This window comes from Crocodylus siamensis, chromosome 1 (genome assembly GCF_052110815.1).
Source record: "Crocodylus siamensis isolate JL-2025a chromosome 1, ASM5211081v1, whole genome shotgun sequence".
Taxonomy (NCBI): domain Eukaryota; kingdom Metazoa; phylum Chordata; order Crocodylia; family Crocodylidae; genus Crocodylus; species Crocodylus siamensis.
Genome location: NC_143395.1, coordinates 209,205,155 through 209,218,191, shown reverse-complemented (window position 1 = coordinate 209,218,191; position 13,037 = coordinate 209,205,155). Strand labels below are relative to the sequence as shown.

Sequence of the window (13,037 nt, the reverse complement as noted above, 5' to 3'; positions counted from 1 at the left end):
ATGGCTGCACCAATGCATAATAACTTCTGGTTCCTGCTGCCATGGCCCACAGAAAACAGGAGAGGATGTATCTGACTAACTGATGTATGTTATCAGTATGGTTATTCTGACAAATTTCAGGTCATGCATCCCTAGTACATGAGGACTGTAATACAGAGAGGCACGGGGCCTAAAAAGGTGGAGGTAGAAAGGAATGAAAATGGGATAAAACATGGACAGGAGCTAAGAAGCAAGGGGTGTGGGGAGAAACAGAAAGGAGCTGGAGAACAGGAATAAACTGACCTCATGGTACTAGAACACACTCCCCTGCAGGGCCTGGCACTGAGCCCATTGTACCCAAGGCACTATTCATCTGCTGTATGCAAAGATCTAAGAACTCCACTGGCAGAGCAGGTCTCTTCACCTTCTAGCAGATCGATACAAAAAATTATCTTCTCTATCAATCTGCTAGAAGGTGAAGAGACTTGCTCTGTTCCCTACTGCTACCAATTACTCTATTTGCTCAAGTGACAGAGATCTGTGGCATAGATCTAATGACCAATGTGCATCCGGTGGAATCCAGTCTGGTTCCATGATAATTTGTTATTGTCAATCTTAACTATTCAGAACAAAAAAATACCTCCAAGTGAGCTGCAACCTGAATGGTCTTGTAATGTAGTCAAGCACTCAAATGAAGAAATAACACAATTAAACCTGTCTGCACAACCTTCATTTAACTGCCTGCATAAGGAATATTTCCACTGAACCCTGCCATATTTAGTGCACAGGATGGGCTATTCTCTAAGGCAGGATGCCTACATCATTTGTTGCAGAATTTGGAATGTTTGTCTTGAAGAGGCAGAGAAATCCAAGGGTGTTGGTTGTAGCCCTGTTGGTGTAAGGACATAGGCAGACAAGGCTCTTTGGGTAAATCTGATACCTTTTATTAGACCAACTAAAATAGTTGGAAAAATTCTTTACAAACTTTTGGGTAAAAACACCCTTCGTCAGGCTGTGAGAGCATCTTTAGTTGTTTTGTGTTCTTGGATGGGATAGAAGCCAGCATGCAAGAATGCAGGCCAGTGAAAATGGGGGCAGGGAGGCACTGCAGTGTGCTGTATGGGACTGGCGGTGCCCAGTGTGCCCCTCCCCATCCCCTAGATAAGCAGCAACGCACCAAGGGAAATGCCACCACCACTTCCCAAGGCACACTCTGTCAAATGGACTCTGTGTGTTAAACAAACTGCTTCCCCCGTGTTCAGGGGCATCCAGCCCAATGCCCCAGCTAGTTGTTCAACTTGTCCCACAGCCTACTCTGGGCTGTAGCTAAAAACCCATAAGCCATGGGGACATTTCCACACCAGACTCTACCCACATGCATATCTCTCTTCTAGCTTGTGCATCACAGTTGATGCCATGCAGACCTGCGTCTCTGATCTGCTTCACCCTGTTGAATTTGCTGGTTTCTGGGCTTTCACTGATTTGTCCACAGGAAAATAACAGTGATTGCCACTCCTGCCCACCTATACGGCTAAGAGGGGCCCACAGACACATTTATCCCACAGGATATAGAGGTAAGTTAACTGGCAAATGCAGGTAACAGGACAAGGAACAGGTTCCTCCTTCCCACAAATTCAATACTGCCTGGTCGCTCCCAAGCAGCACCCTGGGACCAGCTGCAACAAATGCAGCTGCACAGGCTACCATAGGACTTACAGCACTGGGCAGGAAGGTTCTTGGGAATGGCCCAGAAACCTCAGGTAGAAAGGGACTGACTACAGGGCTCTGGCCAGTAGGGAGCACCTCCAGAGAAAAGAGGATTTTTTTTCCTATGCAGGGTGGCCACATTTTGATTCAGCTCCTTTGCAAGGGTAGAACCTGAAGAGAGGGTAAGATGCCTGGGCTCAAACCCCTGTAAATGCTTAAGGGGACTGAACAAGGGGCCAAGGCCCAGATTCACAAAGGGATCACTCAAGGAATTTCCAACATCCAGTGCTCAAGGCACAAATCAGCCCAGCAGGTGCCTCCTACAGCAGCCCCATGCCACACATTAAGAGGTGAGGAGCAGGGCAAACATGACTATAGTGCCATGGTTGGAGCAACAGAATGAGTCCCTCTCACATGAGATCACTCCCAGCACTCCTGCAGAACTTATGCACAGCAAGCAACATAGGATTAGCAATGGCCAACCAATCAGTTTTTATTGAGGGTCAACTGAGGCATGAGCATCAATCACGTGCTGCTGCTGCTGTGGGAAGGTTGACATAGCACTTCATGGGTGGAAGTGGTTTGATCTTGCGTCCAGCTGAGCCACCCTTCCGGTGCCAAAGACCAGTATGCGGACGCCTCCCCAGCCAGCGGCTCCGGCCAGCTTTTCCAATAACCCGCTTGTTGTGATCAATGTTGGAAACTCGGCCCACAGTGGCAATACAAGTCTCCAGCACCTGTGAGGAAGAAAAGCTAGCAGTAGAGGTGCATGGACAGCTCTCTGCCTCAGAACCCCTCTATCTGTACTCTGAGCCCTGCTCCACTCCATCCTGTGACCCCAAGTCCAAGCTCCCTCTTGTACTCCAACCCCTGCTCTACTCTCTCCTTCTTTGGATATGTGGGAAGCATGACAATCACAAGGCGGTTATCAGACTCCCACTGCCACCTCCAGAGTGGGCAGACACAAAACGCCATCCGAGCAGGACAGGTGACAAAGGCAAAGAGTGCTAAGGTAAGAAACGGGGGTCCAGACCATCTCCCTAAACGGGAGGTGGCACACACAGTCTTGCAAGGCCTTAAATGCCTATATACTAATGCTCGCAGTATGGGGAATAAACAGGAGGAACTCACCCTCAGAATAGCCAGTTCAAACCCAGATGTCATAGGGCTAACAGAAACGTGGTGGGATTCGTCCCATGACTGGGCAGTTACCATTAGGGGCTATAGGCTTTACAGGCAGGATAAAGAAGGAAGGAAAGGTGGGGGTGTGGGACTCTGTCAAGGAGCACTACACATCCTCTGCCAGCAGAATGGGGTCAAAGGAAGGGCAGGCTGAAGTGCTCTGGGTTAAGATTCAAGGGGACCGTGGGGAGAACGATTTGACGGTGGGGGTCTACTACAGACTCCCCAACCAAGGGGAGGAGCTGGACTGGGAATTTTTGGGCCAACTTGCAGAGGCATTTAAGGCAAGGAATGTAGTTGTCATGGGTGATTTTAATTACCCGGACACCTGCTAGGAGGAACAGTTAGCCAGGATGGACCGTTCCAGGAGGTTCCTGGCTGAGATACAGGACCTCCACTTAATCCAGGAGGTGCACAGTCCCACCAGAGGAAATGCCCTGTTGGACATGGTCCTGGCCGCAGGAGAGGACCTGGTAAGGGGTCTCCAGGTTCTTGACCACCTGGGCGATAGCGATCATTGCTTGCTGGAATTCACCATCCAGTGCAGGGTGTCAAGGGCCTGCAGCAAGACAGTAGCCCTAGACTTTAGGAGGGCCAACTTCAACAAGTTGAGGAGACTAATGGGGGAGGCGCTGGGGTCCTTGAGGGCAGGGAACTCAGTGTCCAGGACGAATGGTCATTCCTTAAGGAAACGATACGCAGGGCCCAAGGGGAGTCCATCCCAACAAGATGCAAGGGGGGCAAGAGTGCCCCGAAAGCCCCCCTGGCTCACCAAGGACGTCTGGGAATGCCTGCTTGCCAAAAAGGCAGCGTACGCCTGGTGGAAGGGGGGGTACTATCTCCAAAAAGGAGTATACCTCCTCTGCTCGGGCCTGTAGGGGGGCCGTCAGGAAAGCTAAGGTGGACACAGAGCCAGGACTAGCGTCCAAGATCAAGGATAATAAGAAGTCCTTTTTCAAATACATAGGGAGGATGAAGGCGGCACTGGGTAATGTGGGGCCCCTGCAAAGTATGCTGGGCAATCTGGTGGTTGCGCCAGAGGAGAAAGCAGAACTCTTTAACCAATTCTTCACCTCCGTTTTCTTGTGCAGGGACCAGGACTTCCATGCTGTGATGCCAGATGGACTTGAGGTGAACGCCACCAGACCTCAGGTTGGGGAGAACCGGGTTAGAGAGCTTCTGGAGGGGCTGGAAGTCTTCAAGTCAGCGGGTCCAGATGCTTTCCACCCTAGGGTGTTGAGGGAGCTAGCTGGGGTTATTGCAGGGCCCTTGGCACGGCTTTACGAGCACTCGTGGTGCTCAGGCCATGTGCCAGATGACTGGAAGATAGCCAGCGTGGTCCCCATCTTCAAAAAAGGGTAGAGAGAGGACCCGGGCAACTATAGGCCCATCAGTCTTACCTCTATCCTTGGGAAACTCTTTGAGAAGATCCTCAAGGAGCACATCTGTGATGGGCCGGCTTCAGGGATGATGCTCAAGGGCAACCAGCATGGGTTCATTAGGGGCAGGTCATGTCAGACCAACCTGATTGCCTTTAATGATCAGGTCACAAAGGCAATGGATGCAGGTGTTGCCGCGGACATAGTCTTTCTAGACTTCAGCAAGGCCTTTGACACCATCTCCCACCCCATCCTCATTAAAAAACTAGGCGACTGTGGCACTGATGCCTACACAGTCAGATGGATTGCAGATTGGCTCAAGGGTCATACTCAGAGGGTGGTGGTGGATGGGTCATATTCACACTGGGGGGGAAGTGGGCAGTGCAGTCCCCCAGGGCTTGGTCCTGGGGCCTGCGCTGTTCAATTTCTTCATCAGCGATTTGGACGAACTGCAAACTGTTTAAATTTGCTGATGATACCAAAATTTGGGGTGAGGTGAGCACGCTAGTAGGGAGAGAAAGATTGCAGCAAGACCTGGATAGGTTGCAGGGGTGGGCCAACAAAAACAGGATGCTTTTCAATACTGACAAGTGCAGGGTGCTGCACTTGGGCAGTAGTAACCAGCAGCACACTTATAAGATGGGAAACTCCCTTCTTGAGAGCCCGGAGGCAGAAAGGGATCTTGGAGTCATTACTGACTCCAAGATGAACATGGGCTGACAATGTGAGGTCACGGTCCTTAACGTGGATCCACAGGTGCATCTCAAGTAGAGCCAGGGAGGTGATCCTCCCCCTCTATGAGATGCTGGTCAGACCACAGCTGAAGTACTGCATCCAGTTCTGTGCGCCCCACTTCAGGAGGGATGTGGACAACATTGAAAGGGTCCAGAGGAGGGCCACCCACATGATCCGGGGACTGCAGGGGAGACCCTACATTGAAAGGCTGCGGGACCTAAACCTGTTCAGCCTTCACAAGAGAAGGCTGAGGGGGGACCAGAAGGGTTTAGGGGAGACATTGTTTCCCCTAGCACCCCCTGGCATGACAAGGAACAATGGACACAAGTTATTAAAGAGTAGATTTAGATCAGACATCTGCAAGAACTACTTCACAGTTAGGGCGGCTAGGAGCTGGAACCAACTTCCTAGGGAAGCGGTGCTGGCTCCTACCCTGGGGATCTTTAAGAAGAGGCTTGATGACTACCTGGCTGGACTCACTTGAGTCCAGTCTTTTCTCCCGCCCAGGTGGGGGGTCGGACTTGAAGATCTACAAGGTCCCTTCCGACCCTACTTCTATGATTCTATGAAAACCAGGGGTCTCCAATCCTGTGGTCACCCTTCTTGGGACAATGGTGCCAGAGAATACAAATAAGAGCCAAGAACCACAGCCCCAGAGACAAGTTAACAGGTTTCCCCTCACCCTAGAGTAGTTAGTTGGGGGTCAGAATCTTCCCAACTGAGAGGGAAGTGCTCTGAGTCTATAGGACCCTGGCTCTAGTGGCCCATACTGAGGACAGACATTCAATGGCCTAGTCCATGGTGGTGCCAGACCTTAGCACAGGCCACATCTCCTCATTTGCTAAGACTGCAGACCCAGCCCATAGACATTATCAAGTCCAAAGCAGAGAGGCCTTGACATGCCCTCTCACCACCTACCTGCATGTGTCTTTTGGAAGGCAGCTGTACAATGGCAGTTCCATTCACCTTCCTCAGTAACACCCCGCAGGTTCCTGCAGCACATGAAGGAGCAAAAGGCTGGGTTATGGCTTCCCTTAGCAGGCATCCCTGCAGAGATTCAGTGTACCCCACAAGCAGACTGAGCCTCCTTCTGCAATACTGTGTGTGTGTAGTGGCTCCTTTAGATGTATGCAGAGCACCTCCACCTCCCATGCAGTGAAGAAGAGGAACTCTGGGACCCCACCAAGACGCATGGTGCAGGCACACCAGGAAGGAGTACCTCAGGCCCTTAGGGTAGAAATCCTGCCTCCTGGCCAGGGACTATAGTTGGCATTGGGCAATGCACCTCATGCCAGCTGGGGTAGGACTTAGTTCCCCTCCCCAAGCAGATGCAGTAGTACAGGCAACAGGCTAAATGGAGCAGGTTAATCCTCTGCAAGGCCACAGGAAAACTGTATAGTAAGCAGGGATCCTGGTTTTTTCTGATTAAAAACTGCAAATTCTCTGATTAAAAACCCAAAATCCGTGACGAAAATCAAAGGCCCCCACAGCCCCCCCCCAGTGCTGCTGGTGCCCCACACTCCCCCCCACAGTCTCAACAGCCCTCCTGATGTGCCCCTTGCAACAGCTCCCCAGACACATAGACACAGACACTGACACCCACCCCAGCAGGTAAGTGTGTGTGGGGGGGAAGGGGCAAGGCAGGGCAGGGGAAAGGGAAGGTGCTGGGGTGATCAAGATCAAGAAGTGGGGGGGAGTGTGCCCCATGCCCACTCTTAGAAGCAGGGCCAAGGGGTGAGGGCAGGGGTGCCACTCTGTGGGCCACATATGGGCCAGCTGGTCTGATGCAGGGGTGCACATAGAGGCTGCCACCGCAACTCTGTCACTGCACCCTGTGCTACCATCCCATGGCCACCTGCACGGCTTTGTGGGAAAGTGATGCGGGGTGCAGTGTGATGGTGCCCACCATGTGTGGGCTGCACGTGCCACCTGGCCGCCTGTCCAGGGGAGGGGGAGAGGGAGGGTGGCATGTGGCTGGAACAGTGGAGCCATGCCTGGACCTGCATGGCCAGCCGCTGGGCAGGAGGTTTTGCAGGCAGCGGCTGTCACCGCTGGCACAGTCCTCCAGGTAAGTGGCAGTGGCCACTGCGTGCTTTGTTTTTTTCCATTTTTCTGTGGAAAATGGAAAACCCGGATTCCTGATAATAAGCAAAGCAATAGTAAGGACTCTTCTGACTCTGGGTCAAGGATCTGCACCACAACTAAAACCCTAGGATGCTACTCTGGGATCAGTGTTGGGATCACCTGGTACTATGGCCCCCACAGGTCACCATCTCCTTGGGGAGAAGTAGCCCTGCTGTCCATCTCTGACCAGCACCAGGCACAGAGGTGGCCAGGCCATGGGAGGAGTTAGAAAAGTGCCTACTTGTATCTATTCACTAGGCTGCTCCAAGCAGCTTTGCTGCCACTCTTGAGCAGAGGGACAATGCCAAAGGTTCCTGAGCTGTGGCTGGGACCCCCAAAGGAACCTGTCTCAGCCCAGTCCACTACATACCTGCTGCTCGGATGTACTGTGCTCCTTTCCCAGGGTGACTCTCCAGACAGCTGATTAGGGTCCCCACAGGCAGAGCTCCTAATGGATATGCATCCCCCTCTTTGGCAGAGACTGAAAGACAAAATGCCCGCCAAGTTGATAGATCACAGAGTCCAAGGTATGCTTGACGGGGCTCCTCTATCCCCAACACTTGGAACCCAAAGGGCCAGGGCAATGTTCCACCTAAATCCACTGAACCCCAAGGTTAGGGGGAACAACACAAGCCTCAAAGCAGCAGTCCTCCTAGACCCTCCCACCCTGGCCTCTAAGGGGTAATACAGGACTTGCTTCTGCAATGCATATACCAGAGCAATTATTATGATATTACCTGGAGCCCTGCAGCAAGAGTGCTACATCCCAACATACAACCAAGACTCGGCTGAGCACAAGGCTGGCCACTTTACATGAAAGTCCTGCAAGTCCTGGGTGACATGATGCAACATGACGTGTTGTGATTGGAATAACAAGGACTTGGTGGAATTGCTTGCATGACTGGGGCACTGTCACAGATGGGCATAAACTGTTCAGGAAGGACAGACAGGAGGGGAAGAGAAAGACGAGTTGCACGGTATGTGAAGGCTGTATGATTGCTCAGAGCTCCAGTATGAAACTGGACATAGGCCTGTTGAAAGTCTCTGGGTTAAGGGTACAGGGGAGAGCAACAAGGATGGTGTTGTGATGGGGATCTGCTACAGACCACCAGACCAGGGGTGATGGTGCTTTCTTCAGACAACTAGAAGTTTCCAAACCACAGGCCTTGGTTCTCATGGGGTGACATTTACTGGGATCCAGGAATTTTTTGAAGAGCATTGGAGACAACTTCCAGGTGCAAGTGTTGAAGAGACCAGCTAGGGGCTGTACTCTTCTTGACCTACTGCTCACAAACAGGGAAGAATTAGTGGGGGTGTAGAAGTGGATGGCAAGTTGGACAGCAGTGACCACAAGATGACTGAGTTCAGTATCCTGGTGAAAGGAAGAATGGACAGCAGTAGAGTAAGGACCCTGGACTCTAGAAAAGCAGACTCTGACTTGCTCAGGGAACTGATGGGCAGGATTCCCTGGGAGGTCATTTTAATGGAGAAAGGAGTCCAGGACTGCTGGCTGTATTTTCAAAAAACCTTACTGAGGGTGCAGGAACAAACCATCCTGATGTGCAGGAAGAATTGCAAAGACAGCAAGTGACCAGATGGGCTGAGCAGAGAACTCTTTGGTGAACTTAAACACAAAAAGGAAGCTTATAAGAAAGGGAAGCTTGGGCAAACAACTTGGGAGGAATATAAGAATATTGCTCAGGCATACAAGGATGAACTCAGGAAGGCCAAAGCACAATTGGAGTTGCAGCTAGCAAGGGATGTGAAGGGTAAGAATTATACATATTCTACAAATATGTTAGGAACAAAAGGAAGGTCAGCGAAAGTGTAGGTCCCTTACTGAACTGGGAAGGCAACCTAGTGACAGATGATGAGTAAAAAATGGAAGTGCTTAATGTTTTTTTTAAGTCTTGGTCTCCACAGGCAAGTTCAGCTCCCAGACTGCTGCACCAGGCAGCACAGTTTGGGGAAAAGATGATCAGCACTCAGTGGTGAAAGAACAGGTTGGGGATGATTTAGAAAAGTCCATGGGGCCGGATGCAATGCATCTGAGGGTGCTGAAGGAGTTGGGTGATGTGAGTGCAGAGCTGCTGGCCATTATCTTTGAAAACTTGTGGTGATCAAGGAAGGTCCCGGACGATTAGAAAAGGGCAAGCACAGTGCTCATCTTTAAGAAAGGGAAGAAGGAGAATCCAGGGAACTACAGACCAGTCAGCCTCATCAATCCCTGGAAAAATCACGGAGTAGGTCCTCAAAGAATCCATTTCTAAGCACTTGGAAAAGAAGGTGATTAGGAACAGTCAGCCAGGATTCATCAAGGGCATGTCATGCCTGACCAACCTGACTGCCTTCTATGATGAGATAGCTGGCTCTATGGATATAGGGAAAGCAGTGGACATAATATACCCGGACTGGGCCCAAAGAAATCTCATGAGGTTCAATAAGGACAAGTGCAAAATCCTGCACTTAGAATGGAAGAATCCCATGTACCGCTATAGACTGGGGACTGACTGGCTAAGCAGCAGCTCTCCAGAAAAACACCTGGGGGTTACAGTGGACAAGATGGATATGAGTCGGCAGTGTGCCCTTGTTGCCAAGGCTAACAGCATACTGGGCTGCATTAGTAGAAGCACTGCCAGCAAATCAAGGGAAGTTATTATTCCCCTCTATTCAGCACTGGTGAGGCCACAGCTGGAGTACTGTATTCAGTTTTGGGCCCCCACTATAGATGGGATGTGGACAAGGTGGAGAGAGTCCAGCGGATAGCAATGAAGATGGTTCAGAGGCTGGGGCACATGACTTTTGAGAAGAGGCTGAGGAAACTGGGCTTATTTAATTGGTGGAAGAGAAGACCAAGGGGGGATTTGATAGCAGCCTTCAACTACCTGAAGTAGGGTTACAAAGAGGATGGAGCTGGACTGTTCTCAGTGGTCTCACATGACAGAACAAGGAGCAATGGTTTCAAACTGCAGTAAGGGAAATTTAAGTTGGATATTAGGAAAAACTCTCTCACTAGGAGGGTGGTGAAGCACTGGAACAGATTACCTTGAACGGTGGTAGAATCTCCACCCTTGGAGGTGTGTAAGGCCCGACTTGACAAAGCCCTGACTGGAATGATGTAGTGGGGGATGATCCTGCTTTGAAGAGGGGGCTGGACTAGATGACCTCCTGAGATCCCTTCCAACCCTAATTTTCTATGGTTCTATGATTCTGTTGCATGACCCCCGGGGACTGGTTTGTCATCTGGTCTCTGGAGACAAGCTGCATTACTGATAAGAATTCTGCCCTCTCCCCAGGCTCCATGTGTCTCTTTCCTCCTGACAAATCCTGCATAAAAGTCTGTAAGAGACAGCAGTATAGTCCTTGCCCTTGAGAGAAGCCAGGTCCTGTCTCCTGGGATTTGCCCAGCAGGCATGTGACAAAACCTGGCTTCCCTAGTCCCTATACTTTGGCACAGAGACCCTGGGTTGCTTACCTGCCATCCTGCCTATGTGTGTTGAGTTTTTGATGAGGTCACCAGGCTGCATGTTTTCTGTTGCAATGATCCAGCGTTTACGGTTGCCCCCAGCCACCAGGGCGATATCAGCTGACCTGCCACAGACAACAAGGGAGCTTGTCAAGGGCCCTAGGGTGGGGGGAGTCCAGCTGGACCTCCACCCTCCCTGGGCCCCCACAAGACAAGAAACCTTCAGCCCTCTCACGGGTTCTCCAAGCCCCACATGCTACTTCTTGCCACCCATGAGTCCTCACAGGCCCATGCACTGTGATTTCTGACTCCACCATTCTCCCCACCTTGAAATCACTTTGCTGCTACCTACCTGCAGGGATCATACTGGACATTGATCACCTTCTCCACAAAGGGGCCTGGCTCAGCCCCATCCTCAGGGCGTAATCGTTTAAAATCAATCATGCGGTAGCGCTGTTTGTGTCCCCCACCAATCCCATGCACCTTGATACGACCTGCAAAAGAAGAGCTGCTCCTGAGGAGGCACCATGCATGTTTGACACAATCCAGCAGGATGTGTGCATCACCTCAATGCTTTCCGAAGATGCCCAGATGGGCTGTCTCCTGCTTCCCCTTTCCTATTACACTTATTTTACTACGTAAAATAATTGTCTGATGGCACTGGGGCACCTGTACCCTTTCTGTAGCTCCCTGTTTCGGTATATTCTTGATACTTATCGATTGCCCTCAGCTGCATACAGGGGAGCAAGGAGGGCACCAGACGCTCCAGAGCTGTTGTCACAGAGTCATAGAAACCAGTCTTTCCCTAGCTCTAATGTAGGGGCCAGATGGGACAACAAGCCATCTCCCCTCAGGGTGAATGGGGTCCCTGTAGACGTAACTCCAAAGCCCGTCTCCCCAGCTGCTTCTGTCTAGCAAGCCAGGCAGGCTGCTGTGAATCTTCCACTCTAGACGTACCTGTGTGATCACGGCCTCCGGTCTTTTTCATGCCAATGGGCCTGATGGTGTACTTGATCCTGTATTTCCACAAGGGGTTGGCGGTGGAGAGGACAGCACACGTACTGAACCCATGGCATGCAGAGAGGAGCTGGCCCCCAAGACAGGGATCCTTGGGTTGCAAAGCTACCTGGGAAATCAAAAGAAAACAGCAAGAATTCAAAGAACAGAACCCCAGAATAAAAGGGAAGTTGCACAAGAAAAGTGAGACACACACACATGCCATGCTACGATAGAGGAATGCTGCAGGCCCTCACATGGCCTTGCCTTCTTGTGCTCCTCCAGAGAAAGAGAAACTTACGGAGAAAATAAAAATACTGGCCAAATGCAGGGTTGTCAATACTAACCTGCCCCCACCTTCATTTTGTCCCTGTGAGCACAGACAGCACTATCCTGGCACTCTGCCTACCCCTCATACCCAGCACAGCTCCTATTCAGCACCCCTGTTCATGCAGCCCCGCAGACCTCCAGGCAGCACTTGCTACTGCTTCAATTACACAGCACAGCACAGCTGAGCAAGAGGAACAGCACTGCCATTCCCCTGGACCAGAGGGCAAAGGGTGGGTGTGGGGCTTGTAAATGTCACTTTAACTTGGTTCTGCCTCTTTCCCTAGGGTTGTGCTCCTGCAGCACCAGTCCACCTGTGTGATTATGTGCATTTACTGGGGGTTTAAATTCCAGCTAAATGTTTCCAGGCCTACGTGTCCGCTTCAGGATGCTGTGAGTAAAGAGGCACACAGTTATGTTGGACACTCTAGCCATGCCCCTGATTTGGCACAGCCAAGGCAAGGCTAGGTCCTGGCAGAGAAAGACTTGCCAGCCCTCTGCCAACATGCAAGGGGCCTCTTCCCACACCTGGCACAGGTGGCAGACCCAAGCCTCTGCCCCAAGCAGCAGACCCACTGAGCTGAGACTGGGCCGCTGGGAGGAGGGGTGCTGGGGGCCGCGCAGGAAGGGGAAGAGCCCGGGAAGGGGAGCAGTCAGAGCTGGTACCTGGGAAAGACGAGAGCCCGAGCCCAGCAGCATGGCCCCGAAGGCCCGCGTCAGGCTGGACACCATGGCTCGCCCAGCTGCGGAAGAAGCAGACAGCGTGGCCTGAGCGTGTAACGCGGCCCCGGCCCGGTCCGGCGGGCGGCGCAGCGCTGTGGTGTGGTGGCGGGGCGGGCCGTGTGACACGCAGCGGCCCGGGGAGCCCCGCCAGCCCAGGCCAGGCCGCGCGCACCCACCCCCCGCCGCCCCCGCTGCTGCAGACTGAGCCTGCGCCGGCGGGAGGCGGCGCCGGGCGGCTGGGGGCTGGCCCGGGGCCTACTGGGCCGACGCCCCCAGGCGTGGCCCGCCCTCTCCCCAAGGGGAAGGGCCCGGGAGTGCCGCGGCCCAGCCCGCCCCTCTTCAATAGACGAGTCTCGACTCCCAGCTTCTCTGCCGGCAGTCGTGGGGGCCTGCTCCTTCCCGGGGCGGTCTCCACTTCC

The 13,037-nt window shown here is 52.3% G+C and overlaps 1 protein-coding gene across 1 annotated transcript; it reads right to left on the bottom strand.

The window, feature by feature from the left end:
* Nucleotides 1–2,154: 2,154 nt before the first annotated feature.
* Nucleotides 2,155–12,795, bottom strand: MRPL2 (mitochondrial ribosomal protein L2). Its single transcript, XM_090054029.1, has 7 exons — nt 12,562–12,795; nt 11,530–11,698; nt 10,925–11,066; nt 10,582–10,697; nt 7,477–7,587; nt 5,901–5,974; nt 2,155–2,423 (listed from the first exon to the last, which is right to left on the bottom strand). Exons 1-7 carry the CDS (start codon nt 12,625–12,627, stop codon nt 2,208–2,210), a joined length of 894 nt encoding a protein of 297 aa, XP_089910155.1. The 5' UTR covers nt 12,628–12,795; the 3' UTR covers nt 2,155–2,207.
* Between the last annotated feature and the right edge of the window lie 242 nt (nt 12,796–13,037).

Coding starts and splice junctions, on each gene's coding strand:
- MRPL2 (XM_090054029.1), bottom strand. CDS start 12,627: ATGGTGTCCAGCCTGACGCGGGCCTTCGGGGCCATGCTGCTGGGCTCG. Junction 11,067..11,529: donor CGGAGGCCGTGATCACACAG/GTACGTCTAGAG, acceptor CTTCTTTTGCAG/GTCGTATCAAGGTGCATGGG. Junction 7,588..10,581: donor ACACATAGGCAGGATGGCAG/GTAAGCAACCCA, acceptor TTTGTCTTTCAG/TCTCTGCCAAAGAGGGGGAT.